This window comes from Cygnus atratus, chromosome 20, assembly GCF_013377495.2.
Source record: "Cygnus atratus isolate AKBS03 ecotype Queensland, Australia chromosome 20, CAtr_DNAZoo_HiC_assembly, whole genome shotgun sequence".
In the NCBI taxonomy this organism is placed as follows: Eukaryota; Metazoa; Chordata; class Aves; order Anseriformes; family Anatidae; genus Cygnus; species Cygnus atratus.
The window spans coordinates 10,346,197-10,371,101 of NC_066381.1; the positions used below are offsets into that span (position 1 = coordinate 10,346,197).

At 49.7% G+C, this 24,905-nt stretch overlaps 1 protein-coding gene across 1 annotated transcript; it reads right to left on the reverse strand.

Moving 5' to 3' along the window:
• Positions 1–7,278: 7,278 nt before the first annotated feature.
• Positions 7,279–23,518, reverse strand: HEATR6 (HEAT repeat containing 6). Its single transcript, XM_035560854.2, has 20 exons — positions 23,254–23,518; positions 22,791–22,898; positions 22,221–22,361; positions 21,120–21,235; positions 20,299–20,413; positions 19,933–20,034; positions 19,407–19,544; positions 17,924–18,216; positions 17,350–17,527; positions 16,959–17,165; positions 16,286–16,385; positions 15,716–16,071; positions 14,652–14,774; positions 14,077–14,163; positions 13,130–13,264; positions 11,853–11,975; positions 10,693–10,817; positions 9,902–9,998; positions 9,272–9,476; positions 7,279–8,798 (listed from the first exon to the last, which is right to left on the reverse strand). The coding sequence occupies exons 1-20, from the start codon at positions 23,431–23,433 to the stop codon at positions 8,248–8,250; spliced, it is 3,480 nt and encodes a 1,159-aa protein (XP_035416747.1). The 5' UTR covers positions 23,434–23,518; the 3' UTR covers positions 7,279–8,247.
• Positions 23,519–24,905: the final 1,387 nt, after the last annotated feature.

The following is a 24,905-nucleotide window of genomic DNA, read 5'->3' on the forward strand; positions in this document are numbered from 1 at the left end:
GGCCACACCGCTCAGTGCCCGTGAGCCCAGCGAGCCCCCTGAAACCACCCGCTCTTCAGCCAGCCTGTGTGCCACAGGAGGGTCAGCGTGGCCTGGGGGGGCTGGCAGCCTCGCCACCCGCTCCCCCAACGTTTGCAGCACCACCGAGGCTCCCGGGCTGGAGCCTGAAGCCCCATGGGGTCGGGCGTGGGCAGGGCTGTGGCACAGGGGACTTTGCTCCCGGCACCCTGTGGCCACGTCTCACGGCTGGGCCGGGCGGGGGGACCGGTCGTGCCATGCCGGGGGCCCCCCGGCACAGCCCCGTGCCCACCCTCACCCTGGGGACGTGGGAGCTGTGCCCCCAGGACCGTCCTCGGTCCCCAGCGCCGCCGGGTGGGGATTTCTCCCGTGCTGACACGACGGGCGAGCCGGGCGCAGCGCCGTGACTCACAGGGCGCCAGGGGAATTCTGCCATGGACGCGCTTACGCATTTTGTATATGCCTCTCATTTTTTCTTACAGTTTCATTTAACGCCTGAGCGCGTGCAGACACACCGCCTCTGACCTCGTGGGCAGTGGGCAAAAGAGTTCCCACCAAAACAAGGCCATTAAGTCCCCTCGCTGATATTTTTTCTCCTCTGCCCCCACTTGCGCCGAGATTTTCGCATTCCCTGCCTGCCTCCGCCTCCCCCACAGAGAGGGTGACGTAATGTTTTGTAGCCTTCTCCCATCCCCACCTTTATTAAATATGACCCGCGTTTGATCCCCGCGCAGCGGCGAGGGGAAGCTGTGGTTTCGGGAGGGCTCAGACATGAAAGGCAGAGCTGTGCGCCCTGCCCGGCGCTGGGCAGCGCGGCCGCCAGCGCTCGCTCCCGCCCCGTTGGCCGGTGGAGAGGTGCAGAGGTGGTGGCAGCCACCGGGACGGTGGCACAGGCACCGCTGCCACCCTCCAAGGGGCACCCAGGGCTGCGGGCGCTTTGGGTTGAGAGGTAAATTTGCTCACTCCCCATCCTCTCCTTCCCAGGTGGACGATGAAGCCGCCTGTGTGCTCCTGCTTCCCTTTTGGGAAGGGTGCTCAGCCGGAGGGGTCTGGTGTGTGCCCAGCTCCGCACTGAGCCCTACCTGATGTCCTCATCCCCCTCCCTGTCCCCTGTCACAGCCCGGCCACCAGCTGCGTGCTCGTGGTCCCCAGGACAGAGCAAACCCTGGCGCCACCGAGCCAGATGAGGGGAGCGGAGGTGGCCGAGGGGGTGCTGAGCCAGGCACCAGGTCAAGCGCGCAGAAACGATCCTGGTACCACCCACGCACGCCCCACTCTGAGCAGGGTCAGGGACCTGCAACCAACCCTCCCCTGGCTGGGTTTGGCTTCTGCCATGGCCTTGCCTCTCCCAAGGGGAGCAGCGGGGCAGGTCCGAGGGCTGGGGGACCGCTGCAGGCTGCTCCCTGCCCCGCTGCCCTCGGCCTTTTGGCAAAGCGTTGGCGCTGGAGCCGCAGGGACAGGGTGGGCAAGACCCCGGGGTGTGCCCACGGGGGACATCCCCTCCATCCCCCAGCCCCACAGCCCCGAGCTGGAAGCCGTGCAGGTGCTTCGCAGCGGGGACCCCGCCTGCCACCGTGGAGAGGTGGCGAGGCACGAGCTGGGGACACGATGACAGGAGGGCCACGGCCGCGTGTGCAAGCCCGCGGGCATGGGGAGGTGCCAGAGGGGTGGGCAGGGGGACAGCCGGCAGCAGCGTTTGTCTGCACTCCGATAATTAATGCTTCTCCCTTACACTTTGCAAATAACTCGCGACTCTCTTTGTCTAGTGATAAATGGGCCCCTTTGAAGTTCTCCTTTCTCAAAAGCAAAGCAAAGAAACACTTTCATAATCCAGCTTCGCCCCCCTGTCCTTCGCAGGGGCTTTGGTGCTCTCAGGGGGGCACAGCGGCGCTGCCGGCCCCTCGCAGGCAGCCGCCCCCCCCCCCGGCACTGCTCGGCATCCCCCTGTACTGCGCCGCGCTCGCAGCCCGGCCACGTGTCCCCTGCCCTCTCCTGGGGTCCCCAGGGCTGGGACCCCCCTTTTTGGAGCCCCGGGGCTTCCCACAGCCTCCCCAAGGCTTGAGCTGGAGGTGGGCGCCGCAGCCGAGCACCCCCGGGGGAGCGGGGACCCTCGGTGGCACGGGTGGGTGCGAACGTGACCGAGCACCCATCCCAAACTACACTCGTGTCCCCTGCAGCTCCCAGCCCACACTCGGGTTATGCTTCACTGGTACAGCAAAACAAGTTCTGCTGGGCTATAAAAAGACATTGAAACCGGGGCGAGCTAGGAGAGCTCGGAGCAGTGCAAATGAAATCAGTGCCAGAGCCCTTGCATATTGTCACCGGGCTTACGTGTCACAGCAAACAATGCTATCTCCCGAGGAATCGCGGCACAAAGAACACCACAACAGCGGCCCAAACCCCAAACATGGGGTCACGAGGCTGAGCCCATGTACGAGAGGCTCCCCAAGAGGAGCCCTGGCCCCGAGTGTGGCTGAGCGGCCCCGTGGTGTGCGGCACAGCCCAGCCTCGGCGCAGTCCCACCATCACGGCAGGGTCCCGAGACCCCGTGCCGGGCAGGGAGGCATCCTTGCTTCCCAAAGCGCTGTCTCCCCACGCGGGGCACACATTTTGAACATGCCATTCTGCTTTATTGAGCAGCCCCTCTTCCGCTGACTTTTTATTAATTTTAAGACAAAGAGGAGGTAAGCGAGCTGGAACCAGCGCGGGAGGAGGGGTTGTTTGCTGGGAAAACAAAAGCAACCGCGCGCCGTGCCTCCGCTGGGGGATGCTGGAGGAGCACCGAGGGCCCCCCCAACCTGAGCCCCAGTACCTGGGTGCCCCCGAGCCCCCCCCAGCTGCTCCGTCCCCATGTCACCAGCCCCTTGATACGCGCTGGTGGTGCCCCTTTGGGCAGGCAGGGGCTCTGGGCTGAGGATGAGCGTGGCCGCAATGGAAAAAGGAAAATAAACCCCAGTGGCCCGTGGGCAGTGCGGTGAAGCGCAGGTGAGGCTTTGCAAGGCAAGCAAACCCCTTCGGACACTTGCTCACAGGACACTGCGGACACTTCGGACACTTCGGCAGGCCTCCAAGGGGGGCCCCAGCCCGGCCACGCACTGAGCCCACCCGAGACACTTTTCTCCCCAGGACGGGGGCGGCCCTGGGTCCCGGCCCCCAGCGGGGTCCGTGCCGGGCCGTGGGGGAAGAGGGGAGGACAAAAATCAAAAGAAAATTGCAGCGGTCAATGGCGCGGAACCGCGGCGGCCTCGGCGGCTGCAGCGTGACTTTGATTCCCCTATCATAACCCCGAATTAAAAATTCAAGCAATTACTTGCATGGCTTCCCTCCGATTAGGCTGGGCCTCGCGTTCATTAATGCGGGCGCACAGAGAAAAGCCATTAGGGCCAGCGGAGGGGAATGTTTCTCTGAGAACAGTTCCGCTTCAGGAAGAAGCCCGGCGAAAGCCGAATTTCACACATTTCAGAGGCCGCCCAAGCAAGGCCGGCCCCGCGGGGTCCCTGAAAGCCGCCTTTGTCCGTGGGCCCGGGGCTGGGGCTGGGAGCTGGGAGGGTCCGGAGCACACCGGGGCAGGTGGCGAGCGGTGGCACCGTCCTGGGGCCGATGGCAGTGGCCTCCTGGTGCTTGGCATCGCCGCCAGGCCTGGTGCTGACCCCTGAGTCACCGCGGCGTTTCCAGCAGCACCGTGCCGGGCTCCCCGCAGAATTTACCCAGCCCAACCCCACCGGGCGCGCGGCCGCACTGGGGCAGCGGCTGTGGAGTGAAGCTTCTCATGTGAGCCTGTCCCCGGTCCCATGCGGCCCAGGCCAATGCTCAAGCAAGATGCGGCAAGTTTCCCATCCACCGAGCCTGTTTTTATGAGCAAATTTCACATTTCGCATAGTTTTCTCCCCCCCTCCCCTCTCAGTGCAAACGTTTCTCCTGCCCCCAAGGGAGCTGGCGGCGGGGAGCGGGCACCGGGCTCCTTGGTCGCTCCATCTCCTGGCCCCCCGTGGCCTCTCCGTGTCTCCCCCGGCGCCTCTGCCCCCACAGAACCCCCACCTGGCACAGACCCCGTGCCAGCGCACCCGGCGTGCTGCTGGGCCATCGCGGAAATCTGCGGGACTGAAAAAATGCCAGCATGTCTAGACTGAAATACCAGTCTGGGCTCCCGGGGAGCTGCAGGACCCCCCAGGGCAGCGAGGGCTCCCGGCGTGCAGGGGCGGCACAGGGAGACGTGGCCTTGTCTCCTCGGGGATCTCCGAGCCCTTCCTGGCGCTGCCCGTGCCCGGGGTCCCGGCTGCCTCGGGGTCTCCTCCTGCCGGGGGCCATCCATCAGCGGCGACCCCGGGGCCGCCCCGAGGAGGACTGACAGAGGTTGCAGCGGGGCAGAGAGGGAGAAAAGGAAAAACAGACAGGATAAAAATCACCAAATTAGCGGGTCCCGGGGAGGGACGGCCTGCGAGATAGCACGGAGCCATTTTTTACAGGAGAGACAGCGGGCGTGAACTGAGGATCAGCCTCTTCCCTCTGACCCCGCCACTGGAAGTCACCCCTGCCTCCGGTGCGCGCCGTGCCGTTACCACGGCCCCAGTGCCCCGCGGTGCTTGGCACTGCTGCTGAGACCCCACCACCCCGGCACCCTGGACCAACGGAGGGGCTGAGAACCCCCCTTCCCCTTGCCGGGAGAGGAGCGGCGAGGCCACGGGCAGCCCTCCTGCTCTCGGGCCAGGAGGTTCGCGGAGCACCCGCATTCCCCAGGGGCATCCCGGTGGCACCCCGCAGCGGGTGCCTCGCGGGTGCCTTCCTGCCGCCCCATGCTCGTGATCCCCGGGGCCCTGGTGATAAGGATCTGCCCCACCCCGGGGTTTTACACGGGGAGAAGAAAGGTTCCGTTTATTACACGGGGGAAAACGCCTGCGCCCTCGCAGCGGCCCCGCTTGGATCGTGGTGTGCCCAGCGTGGGCCCCAGCAGGAACCTCCGGGGGGGGGGGGGCACGGGGCAAGCAGCACCCGCACCCCCTGCACCCTGCAGGGGACCCTGCACCCCGTGCACCCTACAAAGGGCTCCCCCCCCTGCACAACCACGTGCCCAGTAAGGGGGAACCCTGCACCCCACGCACCCTGCAAGGGGGACCCCCACGCGTCCCCATGCCCCTGAAGGGGGGACCCCCACGCCCCTCATGCACCCCGCAGGCGGTCCCCGGCTCCCGCCCGTGTCCCCCACCCCCCCCCAGCTGCTGCCCGTGGCCGCGCTGCTCGTGCCCGTGGCGCCACCTCGCGGCCCGGGGGGGGCCCATTCCGGCCGCCCCCCGGCTTGTGGGAACGGAGGGGCTGAAGCAGTCGCCGAGGCTCCGCGTTGGGCGCTCCTGCGGGGACCCCGGTGCTGGGGGCCGCAGCCCGGCTCCGGGCGGGGGTCCCGGCCCGGCCACGCTTCGCCCCCCTGCTCCTGGCTCCGTCCAGCACCGGGCACTGCCTGCGGGGACCCCGGCCTTGGGAGGGGGCAGCGATGGCCCCCAGGCGCTGCGGCCACCGCCACCCCCGTGGGACCCCCCTGGGACCAGCCCGAGGCGCGATGGCACACGCAGGGTGCCCCCCGCCAGCACCCACCCATTGCAGCCCTTCTGCCACGCGTGGTGCCGGACCACCGCCACTTGCACCCAGGAGGCAACAGCTGAGGGGCTTGCTTTGCTCTGAGCCGGTCATGAGGCAGTTAGCGGGGGGGGGGGGGGGGGGGGAGAAAAAAAATTCTGACTTGAAAGTGAAGGTGGAGCCCGGCACAGACCTCACGGCTGCTCCACACGCAGCCCAGGCCGCCTGCGAGGAGCTCGGCCTGCCAAGGGACCAGGACCACCCCTGGCCTGGTCCCACCACGAGGCGCCCGCTGCCATGCGGGGCTGTGCAACCTCTGGGGCAGGAAGCTGCGTATTTACTTACCAGGTAACACAATTAAAAAAAAAATAAAAAAAATAAAAAAAAATAAAGGGGAGGGGGAGCTTTACAGCCTGAGCTGCAAGCCGAGCTTTGAACTCGCTGGGTCGCTGCTCCTGGAGCACGGCAAGGAGAGCTCCTCGTGCTGGGAGAGCCCACGGGGCTCAGCCCCAGGAGGTCTCCCCGTGGCGGGGCCGGGCGCTGGAGCCCCTTTGTTCTCCCCCAGCCGGTGACCCCGCGCGGAAGAGCGGCGGATTGTCTTTCAAACAGAGCCGATGTGGCGCTTGAATGTCCCTTGCCACCTTGGCTGTAAATCATGCTGCATGTGATAAGGTAATTGCCTTCTCCTTGAAACTATTCATAGGAAAACATATAAAGCGCCTGGCTTGTAAACACAACAGTAAAGAGGCAGGACAATAAATCCTTGGCCAGGGCGGGGAAGGTGCTGCCTCTTGCCGGCACCAAGCACCTCGTGCTCTGCCAGGCCCTGGTCGAGGACCAACAGGGAGCAGGCGGCACAGGGCGAGCAGGACCCTCACCACAGCACCAGAAGACACGAAAGGACGCACCGAGCCACCACTGACCTCTGACTGCAGCAGGATCCAGCAGGAAAAACCACCCAGCTCTGCTCCAGCACCCTCAGGGCTGCACACGGGTCCCACCAGCAGCCAAGGACAGCCCGAGGGGCTGAGGCCAGGCACGGCTGAGGCCAGGCACAGCTGAGCCCTATAATCAACCCCTATAAAGGGACCCGTGCCCCTGCCCAGCCCACACAGCAGCTTTTTAGCCATTACCCATAGAAATTAGACCCAAATCCTTGCAGCTGCTCCGCCCTCCCATAGCAGGTGCCTCCCCAGCTCCCGCTGGAAGGCTCTTTGCATGCGCAGGTGGGATGCTCCAGCTCTTGCTTTGCCCCTGCTGCCCGCACAGGGCTGCTTAGAGCACAAGCCCACATCTCCGATGCCATGAGGTGGTTCAGGATGCAGACAAACTTCACAATTTTTAATAAAAAACAAAGCTCTAGGGCTCCCACCAAACCTTGGCAAGAAATCCAGCCACGCTCCTGTTTTCAACATTGACAAAACACAGCCGCAGAGTGCAGGCTCTAGCACACTCTTCCTCAGCCCTCCAGCCCAGGCTGCTGCTCAGCACTTCAAAGCACAGGGACTGCTCCTGCTGCACGGGGAGGAGCACTCACTTCTTGGCACACCCAGCGAAAAAGGCTCCTAGACGCGACTCCATTAATCTGAAGGGGTTTCAGATACTCAAATACTTGAGGCCCACTGAAACCTGTGGCAAGAGCAAGGATGGAAGAAACAAAGCGGACAAATTCTGTATCCTAAAGAGCTTTTATGACAGCTAGGGCTTGCACTGAACTCTGTTCAAACATCCATGCAGAGGTTAGGACAGCAGAGGCACTTAACTCTCCAAGTGCCTCACAGACGGGCTAATTCCTGGAGGTATTGATTTGTCCCTGGCAACATCACAGAGCTCCGTCCTCCACCGGCTATCAGTGCAGTAAGCACAAATCAAACAGAGTAAGTCACATAATCCCGAAGGAAGGGGAAGGGGACAGAACTCCAGCAGCACACGCAAAGCCACTTGAGGTTTAGAACATCGCAACACATCCCACAAAAACGCGACAGACCCCCACGGTAGCACTGGTTTAAGAGTCAAAACTCCAGGTTCTGATCAGCTCAGAGGAGCTAGTTTGAATTTTCTGGCCTCTGTCGTGCAGTACCACCCACCTGGAGCCACGGAGCTGAGGTTTGGGAAGACAGGATGAGCGAAGGCAGCAGGGAGGGGGAGGCCAGGTGTAAGACACCAGGCATAGACAGTTAAAGGCAAAGCATGTTTGCTTTAAGCTGTTATTCAAATATTGGCATATTCGGGTTTATTGCAGGGACATAAGAGTGGCAAAATTTGCAGTGCTTAGAAAAACAAAATTCTGCCAGATCCCTCCCTTTACAAATGTGATTTTGAATATAGCAGCAATAGTAACAAAATGCTTTCAGATAAGCTCATAGAAGAGGCTGTTTTTATAAAACATACAAAGAAAGGACATTTGTTTCCCCAGTGGTAACATCGTAACAGGTACAAACAAAACCAAGTGAGGATGATTTCAAGAGTTCATTCAAAACAAAAATTAAAAAAAAATGTTTTATGGAGGCGTTATGAATGAATAAAGTTAAAAACAAACTGTTTAACACCAACAACAGGAATCTTCTCTTTTGGATGACCTGCACAATTCCAAGCAGTGTGTTTCTTCTCTGTGTGCAATCAGATGTGCAAGTTACTGGCCACTGAAACAGGTGTTCCTGCTTAGGTCTTTGTTAACTCAGTGGCATTGGCATGGTTCGTCAAGATACCTTCTAGGTAAACACACACTCTTACGCCAGCTTTGCCCTCCACCTGTTTCTCTATCCCATTGAGATGTTCAATAGCTCCTTTTAACTTTCTCTCTCCCTCGCACAAGTCTGTGTGCGTTCCTGCTTCATTTTCTTCAACTCCAGACTTCATATATTGCAAGACATAGGATCTGATTGCATCCCCATTTTCTGCTATGGTTTTCCAAATTAATGGCAGGTCCGTGCTCTTTGCCAGACTTAATAAGTGAAGCAGAGCCTGGCAGATCTGTGTTCTGAGGCTGGCACTGTACTTGAATTCCAGAAAGTCCTCAGTGTCTTCACTTTTCTGCAAGGCTTCCACCAAGGCATCCCAGATCTGGCAGAACTGCTCAGTGGGTCCATAGCATTCCCTCTTGCTAGGGATGGAGAGGGCCATGGCTGATTTGATTCGGATTTTAAAATTCTTGCATGACTTCACTACTGAGGAAAGCGCATTATATGCTTGTGTGGTCCAAGGAGCCTCTCCTAATAGTAATAAAAATAAACACCACAACAACACAAACCCTTTTCAATCACTCAAAATAGACCAAAATGTAAATGTATCTCTAAAATATTTAATGGGCTTACATTTACTGTATTTATGCTGGTCTAATGAGAGAAGCGGGGCTTATGAAAAAGAAAATAGTTTTAGAAAAGTTAATCCGAAGTTTTGTAAGAGGAAAAGCAACACTTTGCATCTAATCACAGCTGTAAACGTGTTCTTCTCCAACATGACAGATCCGACTGAATACAGCACAGTTATGACTGTATCAGCACTTCCAGGATCTGAGCCTACTTCACTGGCTAGAGCTCTGGGAAAGATATACTTCTGGATATGACAACATGATTCAGCTCAGGTTGCTTTCTCCCCTCTTCCCCAGCACATTTGTAACACAGACTGTCTAATTAAAACCACAACCTGCTGTACAAATCCAAAGCCGGGGAACCAGTCTACTCACCCAGTGGCAAGGCAGTGTTCTTAAACACATTCCCCAGCGCGTAACAAGCATTCCAGCGCACCTTCATGGTGGCCTCACTCAGAACAGTAGAAATGAGGGCCTGAAGAGATTCCTCGATGGCTTCCCTAAACCTGGGGTTTGCTACATGATACGGTTGAAGAAAATGAAGCAGATTCCCAAGGGCCCGGACTGCATTGCTCTTTACCTGAAGGGGGAAAAAAAAGAAGAAAAAAGCTCCCACAAAAGCCTTTTGGCTTTTAGCTTAGGGGCAAAGCCTTTGTCCAGCCTGCTACATGATCATGCACAGAGTCAACGAGGAATCCATCTGGAATCAAGCTGGTGTCTTTTCAGATGTAACTTAAATACTATCAGAAAGATCAGTCTCTGCAAATGATCATTCCGAAAGAATTAAAAATCCTCACACTGTGGACAAGTACAAAATCAAGTTCCCTGCAGGCCACAGACATGGGAAACATCCCACACATCGACCCTCAGGAGAGGATGCTGACCTGCAGCTCACTGTCTGTTAGGGGCAGAACGCCCTAAAAGCAAGTAAATGGTGCCTTTTTTAAAAATGAAAATGTAAGAGCTAACTGCACCACAATCCTCCACCCTCTTTCCCCCTCATACCTTGTCTTTGTCCTTGGATGCTTCGGTCGCAGACCGTAACATTTTCAACAGGAGGAGATCAGAAAATTCCTCTTGAAAACTCTGTCCCATTGTTTCCCTGGGAGAAGGATTACATTGTGAAAGACCGGCTCAGTTAATCCACTCTCAAAGATGGGATACAATCCTTTATAAAGACATTTGAACAACCTTCACTCTGTAGAAGGCTAATATGTAAGGCAGACCTTACTACATGTGACCACTATGTTTATTAATTTAAAACCAAGCTATCAATGCAAGAAAGCCTGTTAGCAATGCATTACGTCTGTAATAAAAGACAGAGGGCAATGAATTGCTCAGAGGCAATTCATTAGCAGGAATATATGATAACTATTTCTCCTGTTAAAAATGTAACAGCGGGCTGGGCGTCCTCCAGTCTTTGGCTCGAGGAAGTGTTAAATATTTGTTAATCATACTTTTGTAGTATGTTAAAGTAAAGTAACCAGGGAACATGCAATTACACAAAGTAACATACAAAAAAAACAAAACTGAAAAGTAATCTTGGAGCATACACTAGAATTAATGATTAGAAAGACCTAAAAATCAAGCAGTGAAGCTGAACTTGACCTCAGCTGGGTATGGGATATTTGTAACACAGGCCGCGCCTCTACCCATGCTGAAGAGTGGCTACAAAGAAGCATTCAGTTTTGACACAGTGACCACAGATTTCGTCTTTTTGATACTACCTGCCCTGTATTTGCTAGGGGAATAAAGGCACTGAGAGGACCTCTGTGGGCCAAAGCCCACTGACGTACATGTTGACAATCAGAGTGTCTGTAAGATTGCCCAGGGACCAGGCTGCTTTGGCACGGACATTCGGAGACTTGTCATGGAGGGAATTCAGAATAGCATTTGCTGTGTCTGCCACAAACATCACATCCTATAAAAGAAAAAAAAGTGATTAGAAAGTTTTAAAAATCTGCGTGATTTCCTTAGTAACATACACATCTGGCCCTTCTAGGGAAAATGAGATCTGCACAGACTGCCTCTATTAACATATTCTTTCTTAGGCAAGAACTTTTAATGTGTTTACGGTGCTTTCTGTACAGGTTTGTTTGATCTTTAATTAACAGTCTAAACCACCATGGCGACCAAGCTCACCACTCTCCTAGGTAGCTTTTGCTGAAAGGTTTCACTGTATAATTTAATTCCATTGGTGCTTAGTTATTTTGGATTTTAACATAATTACCTAGACTGTCAATTTTATACTCATCAAATCCCAATGTTAAGAAAGTAATTGCTTCACCAAACTCCTTGTTGAGCTGCTTGTTTAATTTTCTCTTCTATGGTACATTACATTTCATTTTCATTTCTTTGCTCACAATAAAGGATTTTTCTTGCAAAACATTTGAACTAAAATTGCAGCATCAGCTAGCGCATAATTTGTTTTTGTTAAAATCACTCACTTAAGGCTACATCGCAAAAAAAGCTACTAACCCAACCAAGCTTAAGATCAAATTGTTGTGGAAGCTAATCAGCATTTTTCTCTAAATGAGCTTTACTTGTCAGTTTTAAGCAAAACTGAAGCCCCTTCCCGTTAAATACTTTAGTTAAACCCTAGAGAGGCATATAGCTGCTCCCTTCTTCCCGGCTCTACTTCATCTCTTGCAGCTCCTTCATGCCAACCTAGCCTCTCAGTTTGGTCCCTGGGAGCCTGGGGAAGATCCTGACCTACCTCCTTTTGTGTTCCCTTAGGAGGCACTCTGGGTTCTGCTTCATCTCACACAGAACTGCACTGAGTCTGTTCACCACACAAGGCGGGGGCCAAAACAGAGACAGCAAAGAAGAACTGTATATGCCAAAGACCAAAAGCAAGAAGGAGAGCCAACCCATTGCAAACAAATTCAGGTCCCGTATCTCGTGGTTTATCAAATCCATTCTAAAACAGTTCAAAATAAGAAAAATAAGTTCTGACCTGACGAAGGCAAGAGAAGAGGATGTAGACTCCAAGGGCACGTGCAGCAGCAGCTTTTACCAGTGGGGTCTCACTGTGGTTCAGGCCGAGCAGCAGAGTGATGCACAGGATCTGCTGGTCATTCTGAAATGATAAGCAGCCGCGGCAACAGAGAGAAACTGAAAAAAAAAATCTCAAAGAAAGACAACTGACAAATACTCTGAAAGACTGCAATACATGGAATCTATAGAAGCTACCATTCAGAGTGTACTCTTTTCTTCAAGGTAAACTGACGGGCATTTCTGGATGTCACACAGAAAGCCACAACACTTCCAGAAAGTTGTCTTGTTGCTATTAGATAACACCATGAAGGAATCAAAATACTATCTATCATCCAAACGCAGAAGGCAAATGGCCCATCAGAGGTAAAACAACCTGGATCAGTTGCTTTCTCCTGTCACTTCATAAACAAGGACAACAAGGTAGATTAAGTTCATCCTGGACAGATTGCCAGTTTACCAAACCGCGACGAAGATCTTTGTTTCATCAGAGCAAAGGGTCAGAGTGGGCACTGACTTGACCCCACGTGACCACAGGGACAAGAGAGTGTACAAGATCAAAGTACAGAGCGATGAAGTACACGCTGTACTTGGAGAAACCAGACGGAGAATACCAGAGATACTGCTGTACTAGCAATTCTTGGGCAAATGAGATCTGGCAGAGTACTCCCCATCAGGAAGGGCACAGTGACATAAAAGGAGCTGCACAATGCAGTGGTGGTACGCTGCCAAGGCTTTCATGTTTAGAAGCATATTTCACGTTGCAAAAGGAGAGGAGGGCCAGCATATTTGTTTGCTTCTGCCAGGGCAAACACTGAAGTTTAATGTTTTAAAAGCCAGCCAAAAGAAAAAACTTGCATGCAAATTGGTGAACATCAGTCCACGGCTGTTAGCTCAGCTCTCTCTTCAAATGCTTAACCAGCAAAATAGCAACCCTTCACCCGTCCCTCATGCGATGAAATTCTTGCCCTCCATCCCATGCATCAATAGCCAAGGTTGAGTATTCACAGCAGGGCCAAAAAGCTTCTGTGACCCGCAGTTTAATTGGTTTGTGAGACTAATTACTCTCAACATTGCTTTTTCCAGTCTTCAATAGCCACAGCTTGTTCAGAACGCAAGAAATATTCCAGAAGGCTTCCCTACCTTCTCCATATAAAGGTTTTACATTACTACAATCTAGCAGACAAGAAAAAAGTCTCAGTAGGTAAAAATGCCAAGTTTATAGAAGTGCTCCGTTACCTGCAGACTGCCAAAAGCTTCTGGCAAGATGGAGGACAGAGCATCACAGGCACTCGTCTGAAGAGTTGCATGTTGAGAACTCTGCAGAGCACCAGGTAAAGGGCCATTTAACATCATAGTCCAGAACGTGACAACCTGCAGAAGAAAGCAGACAGGTTTACCTGTTAAAACTCAGCAATTATGCCTAAGTTCTATAATAGTTTGTCTTTTTCTACAATCATTTAGAAGACATACTTACAGCAGGTAGCAAAATCACACATGAAAGTGATTACAACTATTTGGAACCCTAAAATAATTAACATCCAGAATAAAGTATTTAAGATATTTTAGTACCGCTGTAAAGTACTTATTCGCTGAGTTGTGTTTGTTCCTTCTCAAGGGGATACGCCCACTTCTATTGCATTAGGCAGAAGTACGATTCCATTCTTGAAACCACAAAGCTGGGTATTTTCATTTACCTGACAATCTCCATTCACAACAAGTAACAGGAAACCACTACTACTGGACGCGTTTCCCAGCTTGCAGGGTCACTGGTGACAAGCTTAGGATTTAGTATACTCTAAATAACTTTTTAAAATTACCTTCTGTTCCCAGAACACCATAAAGCTATACGTCTACACCTAGGTTTTATGTAGCAGTAATGACACACGCAAAGCGTGTACTGGTCTTCCAGCTTCCTGGCTTACATCAGGCAGGAAGAAGTGGGATGAGGAAAGGTAGAGGCATTGTTAATACCGCATAAAAAGTTCACTTGCCTACAGTCTAAAATAAATGCCAAAATAACGGAGGAGGTCTACAGCAATCGTACATCCCAGTGCCTATAAAGCTGCAGGTATTTACTCCTGTTGTGCTTTCCTGCAATTGATTTGTTCCCATGCCAGGAACTTCGCAGGGAATTCAAGAAAGGAAGCTCCGAGTGCAATCTCAGAGGGAGCCCACACACTTACCATGCTGACCGGTACTCTCTGATCAGGGGCAACAGCTGAATCAGGTTTGTATTGCTGTACTATACCTGTGCCCAGCTCCTCCAGAAGCTGCAAGGAAACAGAAAGCAGCTAGATCTTCATCAAGGATGACTCACGTACCACAGAACTACAGTAACCTTTACCTAGGACTATACTTATTTACCCAAGGAACAAAAATACGAGATCCAGTATTAATTTGGACTCTATTCTGTCCCTGCTAGCAAAGAAATTAGAGGAAAAGCCTTTCTTACATAAAGTCCCCAGCTAAAGCAGCATAACAAATTGCTCAGCAAAGAGGAAATCTCTTTGAGATTTCTTTCGGGTAACGGACCAAACATCCGTTAAGAATTCAAGACTAGAAGTAGAAGGTGCACTTCCCAAAGTGGCAGGGTGCTGCATTTCCAAAGAGCTACAGCAGGCACCAGCTCATTACAAAGTGCTGCTACGTGAAAAATACAGACTCTGAATATTCAGCATTACTCATCTGTATTTGCAAAGCACACCGAATGGCAAAACTGACTCGGTAAAATAATATTGGTGTTTCCTCACACTCTTACTTTGGCTCCATGAAGCTGAATGGATGGATCCACTTCTTCCATGCATTTGCAAGCCACTTCTCCAAGTTCTAGCAAATAGGTCTGAGCCATAGAGAAATACCCTTTCACAAGAAGAGCCAATACCTAAACAAAACCAAGAGATAAACTCAATTCAGCATTTTTTCCTTCTATTAAACCAAACTAACCGAAACACAGGCAGCATGTTAACAGGCGAACCAACACAGCAACCATATACTGACGTCTAATGTAACAGATACACCTTACAGAACAACTTCTAGGAGAGTAGAGCTAATTAAAAACCTTCCGATTCCATTATATTGTTTAAAAAAGAGCCACAAAAGCACTATTGGGTAGCAACACAATGAATTATTTACCGTAAGTTAAATGAGGTCTCCTGTAGCAAAAAAAAATAAGCAAGAGTGTCTATAAGAGTAATACATCCTGCATCCCCTGCAATACTGCTGCTGTGTTCTGTGAAGCTGGATTTAACAAATATCCGTTGTTCCAGAAAAAGTATGAGACCCTTGGGATACACACTACAAAATCTTATTGTTTTCTGTGGTTATGTGAAGAAAAATAGGGCCAAGCCTCAATGTTTACAGGTGGTACTTTAGCCACGCAGCATCATCCTGCAGCTCTTCCCACTCTGTTCATCAATTGCAAGGTTTCCAACACCACTCCCCTGACTCCCACCCCCGTTTTCTAGCAAAACTTTAATTTAGATTCTGTACAGAGGAGTTTGCATGGGGGAAAACTCACAGCTTTCACCAGATGCCAGCACTTACAACCAAGTAATATTTAAAAATAATAAAGGTAGCAAAAATCAGGCAGAACTCACTGCTGCAGCTTTACTCTGGGAGGGCTTTGCTGTGGCCACAGGCATAGAATGAAAATGCTACTGCTCCTTCAGCCACAACAGATCAGAAATGCTGCTCTAGCAAATGCTGTCACCTAATCTCACTGAGCGAGCTAAAAACAAAGGCAACCCACGAGACTCAGCTGATGTGAGGCAATTTGATATTGTACCAGGCTGTTCATTTTACAAGCTAACTGTTCATCATCACCTGCAAGGACTCCAGTCGAACAGGAGAGGGTTCATAAACGCTCCCAGATGGAAAGTTAGCATCGCTGTCAGAACAGGAATCCTCTCTGGGCAGAACAACGATGGAAATACAGAGACGAACAAGCCAGCATGGTTCTGAAGACATACATCCCACTGGATTATCTGGAGACTCCCCTTCCAAGGGGAGGGCTTTTCTCCACTGCTCAGAAGAATTAAAACGATGAGGGGTTCCACTACCACTACTGTTTAGCCCTGAAGAACTGGGCTGTTGCAAAAGTAACTGCACCTCTGGCAAAGGTGCTTGGGCAGATACTACAGCCCCTAATAGCGTGAGGCTAGAAACTCGAACGTTAACATCTGCAAGAAAGAACAGGGAGGGGGAAGAGAAAGCCAGCCCATTAGCATCTCACTGATACCTCAGCATTTTTTTTTCCAGACATTTTCAAATGAGACAGACCATAACATATAATTTGATGGTGCCACCTCTAGTTATGTATTTATAATATTGCATAATGACCAACGTTGAATTAAGGAATAACATGCAAAGAGGCCCCAGGTATACAGAACAAACCTTTATGACAAATGTATGGCTTTATCTGGTTCCAGACTCTTGTCAGCAACCCAGGATTTAAACGGCTGTATGGTGCATTTGAAACCAAATTTGCAAGGCACTGAAACACATAAAAACACACATGGAGTGGCGGTTACAACGTCAGCCTGGCCTCCAATACATTTGTTCTTACATTTGCAATTTAGGCCGTTTAGACAGCTAAGTATCTGAGGGCACCTGAAAAAAAATGACCCAGTTAGCTGCTCTTTGAAATCGGGTTACAAACTTGGCTCCTACAACAAGTATTTAAGTACTGTGACCTGGCATAAAGACCAAGAAACTTCAATAGCCCATGGAAAACTTTTGCTTCTTAAGATGGCAGTTTGGATTCAAGTCTCAAAGGCAGGGTAAGTCTTCACAATCATTACACAGACTCATTCACCTCAAAAAAAGAATACATGAAAGAAACGCAGAACAAGAGAACTACACTGAAGAGAAAAGAGACCCTAGGCCTTTGTAGAAAGGCTCCATCATTGAGGCTCTGTGATATGATGACAGTATTTGTCCCTCTTCCCCCTTGGTCCTCAACAGCTACAAGAACTTCTGTGCAATCTTTATTCAAAAGAAAAAAAAAAAAATCTAGAGACCAATATCAGCTCTTGGGTAGCGCTTGAAACATTGACAGTGCAATTACCTTGATGACTTGCGTTAGCGTTTGAAAAGACGATTCTGCCACCAGGGCCAGCAGCAGGCAGCGGTGCAGCTCCCGGATGCTAGAAGCAATAGTTACAGAGAAGGGTGTAAAAGCTCTCTTGTGATCATTAGCATCTTCAGCCACAGAAAGAAACTGCTTCGAACCTTCCAGAATGGCTGAGAGAACTTGAAGAGAACAGGCACGTGTCTGAAATGATAAAACGTTTTTGTTAGCCACAGCAGATCTTTTGAGAAAACGCTGTTTTCTCACAGGCCTTCTGGAATGATCACCTCAAGCACATGATGAGTATCACATTGCTACTATGCAAGATTAATAACTTAAGATTAATACTTGAAAAATACAATGCTTCATCTACTCAAAACTGTCTAACCTTTGGAGAAGGGTCCTTTAAAGCAATAGTCATCAGGGACACTGACTGGGGGCTGCCAATGCCAGGTGCATCAGGAACAAACGCTGACCAGTAGCCATAAAGAACTCTTTTTTCTATCGATTTGATAGTAGAGAGGAAACAGGCTAGAGCCCCTTGACGAACTTTGGCTTGATAAGACCTTAAAAACAAATAAGCAAAAAGATTAATGGAATAGCAGCAGTGAAAAGTAATGGACTTAACCTCTTTCATGTTAGTGGCTAGCTGTAAAAGCAGTAAGGGAAGTATTTTAGACCAAAACCAGGAATAGAAAGGACAAGTTTACTTTCAAGCCAATATTAATTACAGCCTTCCATTTTTCTTGTACCACAATATAAACAGAAAAGGAAAAGTGATTTTTTCAACAGTTTTGATTAAGAACAAAGCACTGGAATCCTCTGAAAGGAAGTCTGCACACATGCAAAATTGGTACCAGATCTACAGGAACAAAAGGGATGATTTAATGTGACAAACTTAAATTGTTATGAAAACAGCACTACTTGCTACTATGCTTTATGATTACACAAACAACAATAACCTCGTTTTGCTCTGTATTCCACCTTCAGCATCAGAATATTCTGACTCACTGCTGCTGATTCTCTTCCAGCTAGTACAATGTGAAGATAAGTGATCCTTTCCAGCAGGCACATATGCAGCATCTGATGCAAGAGTCTTAGGATCTGAATGACTACTGTTCTGTGCATCCCCCAAGCGCAGTTTCAGCATGTCAACTCCACGGATCGATTCCTTTCCTGTGTCACACAAATCTTCTCTTCCTTCTTCTGCAAACTCTCCTTTCTTTTGTTTCCCTTTGGACTTTTTTCTTCGGTTCTGTTTTTAAAAAAAATAGATTATTTTAAAAAAAATTTTGAAGTAGTATCTATAAAGATGTGCAAATGTTTCATAGTGGTAAATCTTTTACTATTGGAAAAGATCTCATCTGAAAACAAAGCTAATTGTTAATCCAGACGAAAGCAGAGATCAGTATAATAAATCATGCCCTTTGCATAAGTACATCAACACATAACAGTTTTAGTTTCTAAACATGTTTAGATGAAATTTAGTTTAACTATGAGTTATCACAGCTATTTAGCATCCTCAATGCAACAATACTGCATGTATAAATGCAATAAAATGTATATACAACATTGTACATATCTAAAAAAAAAAATCACACCATCAATATCTGAGAGACTGCAAATTCTGCCTATTAGTAACAACAGTAAGATCAATATACTAACATCCTAGTGTAAGCAAGCAGTTTATATCTGAATAGCCTCAAAAATTAAGCTTTGGCTTCTTTATCAGTAAAAGAAAAGATTTTCAACAGAAAACTTTTATTTGAAAAATATATTTCGCCCAGAAATTAATAAAAACAGTCAGTGCTTTTGCAGTTCTTTTGGATTTATAGTAGTTATTTAACATCTAAAAAGAAATGAGTCAACATGACTACCAAACTTTGGATTACCAATTATCTGAAACCCATTAAAGGGGAAAAAAATTTTACAGGGTTAAATAATAACCTGTATAAGAATTAAACAGAACAGCTAGGGAGGAGAGGAAAAGCAGAAAAAAAAAGAAAGAAAATCAGTCTCTAAGTATCAGTCTCTAGGTGAACTTGACTTCCCTTAGAAAAAGTCAAAATGACTGTGCAGATGTTAGGAGAGAAAATGCAATTTACAAAATAAAAAACTTTGGCTAGTCTGCAAGCATCAATTCCACCTCTGCAGGCCAAGAATTCTTGGCTACAGACAAATATCTGATGCACACAGCTTAAGTCAAGAAAACCAGTCTCTGCAGGGCCATTTGTTCTTGTCACCCGAGTTCACAAAGCAATTTGATTCAGTGCAGAGATTTATAACCAATATCTTTAAAGCAAAACAAAACAAAAAAATGTATCGTGCCCAAAATGCAGAGAGACCATTAGCCACTAATACCTTATCAGGTAACATACAACCTCCATACAACCTCAACAAACATGCACACGAGCACGCAGGAGGAGCAGTATGATTTCAGTTTACCCCTGTCGCCTTCGAGGCGGCCGGCTCTGGCTGCTCCTGCTTGACAGGCGACCTTTTGTCGTACTGAGGTAACGGTGCTGGGTACAAGGCTGCAGGCACCTCTATGCTCAGTCCTGGCAGGCCGTGAAACATACACTTCTGGAAGAGTAACAGAAATATTAGCATTTTTTCCTTTTTAACGCACAAAGATTTGCTGTATATTTCCTCAGGCGTTCATCACTCTTCCCTTTGCCTTGTGAGCCTCCCTCCACGTCTTGCCTCTCCCCATGCTATGTAACAGCTTTCTCCAGAAGGACTTTAAGTAGGTCCAAAAAAACAGGCCTCCCATCTTTCTCTCACATTCTTATGTAGGAACTGCAGTTAAGATGCTGTGAGAGAAACACGATGCTTTTTTTCTTTATATCTCACACTACATCTTTCCCCCACACTCAGGCTTCTCTGCTCTTTCTTCCTCATCTTCCCATACTGTTTTGCACTCAACGGGCAACTGGAACGCACATTTTCCAGTGTCTATCTCAGTATTTACCTTTAATACTGCAAGAAGAGATCCAAGCTGGTCAGCTTGCATTAGTTTCATCTTCCCACCATTTAGAAGCGACTGGATACCTTTCAGTGCATTCTGTAGCAACTGAAAGCAAAAAGCACAGAATTATTTAACTTTTCCTTCCCAAAACACTGAAGATTCACATCTCTCAAGTGACCTTCTAGGCAGTTAAAGCTTTGCTCAACATAGTTACTTTGACAGTTATTTATAATATCCTGTTAAAGTGAAACAAAAAAAAAAAGTCTAAGCAAAATCTCAGTTGAAAACACTCCAAATTTCATATATTCCAAAATTCCAATATTCCAGCAGCACAATTTCCTGATTAGAGTATCCTAGACTCACACTTACCACACAAAAGGTGATGTCATCTACATCAGAGGTTTTTGAAGACTGCAGAACACTTAGAAAAGTTTGAAAACAGACACTTCGGTAGGACTCATCCAAGTATGGCTGTCCAGGCACACTAAAACAAAAGCAAGAGACAAATCATTGCTTTATAATCTGTCTCTTGATTTACCGTAGGAAGAAAGGAAAATTGCATCACTTAAATCTTTGCTGCCATAAGTACCATAAAATAAAAGTTGGCCATTGCTGCAGTAGCTTTAAAGTAATTAAGCAAATTCTTTTTTAATGGATTCCTAAGCATCTGTTTCCAAAACTTTTAGTTACTTCAAGCCACCAAAGCACGTTTGATAACATTCAGAGGACAGCCTTAATACTGCAAGTGATTTTCCTGAAATTCAAATCACGGAATCGTTGAGGTTGGAAGGTACCTCTGCAGATCAGCTACTCCAAGCCCCTTGCCCACAGCACAGCCGATGACAGCAGATTGCCCCAGACCACATCTATTCACGTTCTGAGCACCTCCAAGGATGGAGGTCTCACAACCTCCCAGCAATTATCACAGGACCAGACAAAACACTTTCTTTTCTTTCCTAAAGATGTCCCACAATAACGCTATTTCCAGAAGTCTGAGAGTTCACTGTTTTATCCGCAGAGGGCACAATAGCTTGGAGCACTAACGTTTTAGACTTCAAGTTTAAGCATCTACAGCCTACAGGTCCCACATTTGCTGTTCCTAGTGCGGACAGAGCAGACCAGCTGCCCGTGCTGTCAGATGTACATCTTCTAAGGCATCCACTCCACCACCCACAAAGGCTGGTACGCACCTGAGACACAGGTTTGCCATGCTGTGTAGTGCTGCCGTCCTGAGCTCCGTGTTGGGCTGAGCAGAATCACTGAACTGCACCAGGAGTCCCGTCTTGCCCAGCAAATCCGGGAGATACTGAAACAAACCAGCAGAAGTCATTAGGGGTCAATGCTCTTCCCTCAGCCCGATGGCTCTTTTGTCTGGTAGTTAAATATATCTATGCTACAAAAAAAAAGAGTTGTCAGCTGCAATTTCAAATTCCAGAGACAGATTATGTTTACCAAAATGAGCAGATGATGTGCATTTCCAAAGCTCTCCTATTTTGTATTAAAAAAGTACTGAGCGTGAGCATAGCTCAGGCTGAGTCACAATTTATGCCTTCTTCCCAGACATAAAGCTAAGTTAGTAACAACTGCTGCACCAAACTGCTGCAGTTTTCTAGGCTACAAACCCACGCAAGCTGGCAGCTACAACACCGCTAGCATCACTACCCCGTGCTCCAGACAAACAGCAGAAACTGCTCTGCAAACTGCCAAGAGTATTCAACATATCAACCACTCTCAGTCACACCGCAGCCACAAGGAGCTTCATGCAAGCCCAGGACTGATACTAAAGAGCCTCAACTTTGAAGTGGCTTTGAGTCCACTGCACATCAAAGACCTGATCTGGCTGTGGGATAAGTTTCCGGATCCTCAATGGAGCCTGCTGAGTAATGTGCAATTCAAAGCTCCCCACGTTCTTCCTGCCTGACACACAGACAAACCAGGGGGCTTAGTCTGCAGGCTGAGCCAGGTGCCCTTCTTTCACAGCGTGCCTTTGGCTCAAGCCAGATCCCAGATGGCCCCTACAGCTGCAGCCTGCAGGTACAGCATCATTCAGCACGGGAAGAATCTTGTCATCTACTGATTGTTACAATATATACCTAACACACCTGAAATTCAACTTTTCCACAGATACCAGGCACAATTTAAACAGGGTCTAATATTAATCTAAAAGGTACAGTGGTTTGAGAACATGATACGTTTTCCACTTCCCTCCCCTGCTCTCCACAAGAGAAAAAGAAGAAACAGCGGAGGTTGCAAGTTTTTCTTGGTTAGTTTCTCCTAGTTTGTAAACCTACCTTCTGGCATTTAGGTCCATTATTGTAAACAAGAGCTGCTAAAGCTTGCAGGATTTCTACATGCGTCCAAGAGCTGCACTGCTTAAGAGCAGAGATGCAGTAGGAGAGAAGAAAATTCAAGTTCTGTTCATCAAATGTCACCTGCCATAACAGAAAAGGATTACGGTCAAGTAAAATACATCATCCTGTAGCGTTAAGATCAATATATCTACCCTCTTAATGGGTACAGACTTGTGTAATCTGGCTGTTACAGTTACACATCATCACAGAATCACGCTACAATTAAGAAAAGGATAAATTCACACAAATGTCTTATAACCAGGAGTATTTCCTGTGGTGTATTACTTATGACCGGGAGCTGTTTTTACACAAGGAAGCTGTCAGCCATGCTAGAGCCACAGATCAGAACCTCAGCTAAAGGTAAAGGAACAACAGAACAAAAATCCAAGTGAATTGGCACAAAGGCCAGCTCCACAGCTCCGTAAAAGAAAGAAAAGGCCTCTCTAGCTTAGTGGGGAGATAGGAAGGTAGCACAGAGGGAACAGAGAGACATGGCCAAACTTTCCGTACCTGAAATCTGTTAAGTAAGTGATAGATAAGCTGGCAGACTTTGCTGACGAGATGCGCCTGATCGAGATGAACCAGCTGGCAGGCTTGGACAAGCAAAGCACAAACATCCTGGAAAAGAAAGCGTAAGTTTATTATTCAGAGATGACAAACCTGGGGTGGAAACCACATCACCGGCTAAGACTTTGATCTCATAGCCAGTATAACCCCAACACCGATATATGTGGATAACTGACGAGACGCCCGAAGCTCCCACTTGGGAGCCTTCCCCTTCCCTCGCTCATCGCTTAAACGGCTCCAAACCGCAGCAGCGCCGCTCAAACAGCGGACAGCAGGGCAAAACCAAGGCCAGTAACGATGGCCAAACCCAAAATAAAAAATAAAAAAAAATAAAAAAACACAGGGAAGCTCAGAGACGACCCGCGCCGCCCACGCGTGGGGTGCCCCCAGCGCAGCGCCCCGGTACCTGCGGGCTGGGCCCCGGCGCCGCGGCGGGCCCGCAGCTCTCGGAGATGAGCTGGTCGAACAGCAGGTGCAGCTCGGTGCGGCGGCCGCCCGCGGGCAGCTCGGAGCCGGGCTGAAGGCGGAGGGCGCCCAGCCGCGCCAGGCAGCGCCGCAACGAGCCGCCCGGCTCCGGCCCCGCCATCTTGAGCCCTCCCGGCGGCGGCGTTATGGCAACGCCGGGCCCTTCCGGGGCGCCTATGGCGGCCGGGCCGGGCGGAGAGGGAGGGGAGGCTGCAAAATGGCGGCGGCGGGAGGAGCGCGGCGACATGGGGCGGGAGGCGGCCTCTGAGGGCGGCGCGGGGCGGCAGGGGGCACTGCCCGCCCGCACCCGGCCCGGAGCGGTCGGGACTGCCCCAGAGGGGGGTGTCCGCGTTTTGTAGGTAGTAAAACCTCAGGCGGAACCACGCGTTAATGTCGTTATCGCGTGTTCACGTCGCGACAGGGCGACTTGACAGAGCTCCCGGCCTAGCCGTCGCCCTGCGGAGAGCCGCTCGCTGCTGCCAAGTGCTCCGGGAGGCAAAGTGACGGCGAGGAGCCCGTGGCCGCCTTCGCCGTGGCAGAGCCTCTGTGAGGGGTTCTTCACCGAGTGGTTCTGGTGTGAAAATGAGCGAAATTGGGGCTTGTGCCAGGCAGCGAGCGCCGCCGGGAGGTGCGCCCTGATACACGCAGCTGGGTGCTGCTGGACTCGGCAGAGCCGCTGTGGGTTTGGCATTTCAAAGCCAGGAATGTCAGCATTGCCTTCCCAGCTCTGCTTGGCGCAAATTTCCACCAAACCCACGCTCGGGGACCGTTTTTGGTTTTGTTCCTTTTGTCACCATTTTATTTTGTGATTTATTATTTTGAAAGCTTCTTAATACATATTTAAAGCTCGTCCTTTCTCGTTGTCCTTTGTTTTTAAAGTGCTGCTGAAATTTGTGTTTTGACAGCAGCCCCTGCTTTTGTGAGGCCCTAATAAACCTGTGACTGAAACCACCACATGGGTTTATAAAGCAACCAAAGGCAGAGCTGGTGAAGTAATTCCTCTTCACCAGAGCTTAGGGAGTAATTTCTCTGAATTTGTTACATGGAGACACATCTTACCAGCTCCTAGTAAGCCTTCACATTTGCTCGCCCCTCAAAAACCTGAAACAAGAGCACAGTATCCTGCAGTGGCCATGAGGGAAAAGAGCACAAGTCCGCAACTGTTAAACATGCTCTGCTACTATCATGCAAATACATCTGGTTCGACAGCACAGAGCCAGACTTCAAAGGACAGAGAAGTCATTAGAATCACAGTTCAAAGAAAAAAGTGAGCAGCTGGGTCAGGCCATCTGGTATGGGACATAAAATGGTCTCTTTCTTCCCCAGTCAGTCTATGAAATTTTCATTAATCGTAGGAACACCTTCCAACATTAAGCAACATAATACTGTTTAAACTGTAAGTCTTAATCATCAACGCTCATATCTTAGGAGAACAAAGTACCTGAAGTCTGGTGGATTCTTTTCCTCGCCTGTAATGCCATGTGCCATAATTACAATTTTAGCTTGGTATTTTCAAAGCAAATTAGTGGGAATTGGATTCCTCAGCTCCTTTGAAGGTCCCAGGAAAGAATGTGGAAAGGACGGCTCCTCAGG

Excerpts from the sequence above, each read along its gene's own strand:
- HEATR6 (XM_035560854.2), bottom strand. The coding sequence starts at position 23,433 with ATGGCGGGGCCGGAGCCGGGCGGCTCGTTGCGGCGCTGCCTGGCGCGG. Across the intron at positions 19,545-19,932 it reads CTCTTCTTGCAGTATTAAAG|AAGTGTATGTTTCACGGCCT; the intron begins GTAAATACTGAG and ends TTACTCTTCCAG. Across the intron at positions 9,477-9,901 it reads CATCCAAGGACAAAGACAAG|GTAAAGAGCAATGCAGTCCG; the intron begins GTATGAGGGGGA and ends TTCCCCCTTCAG.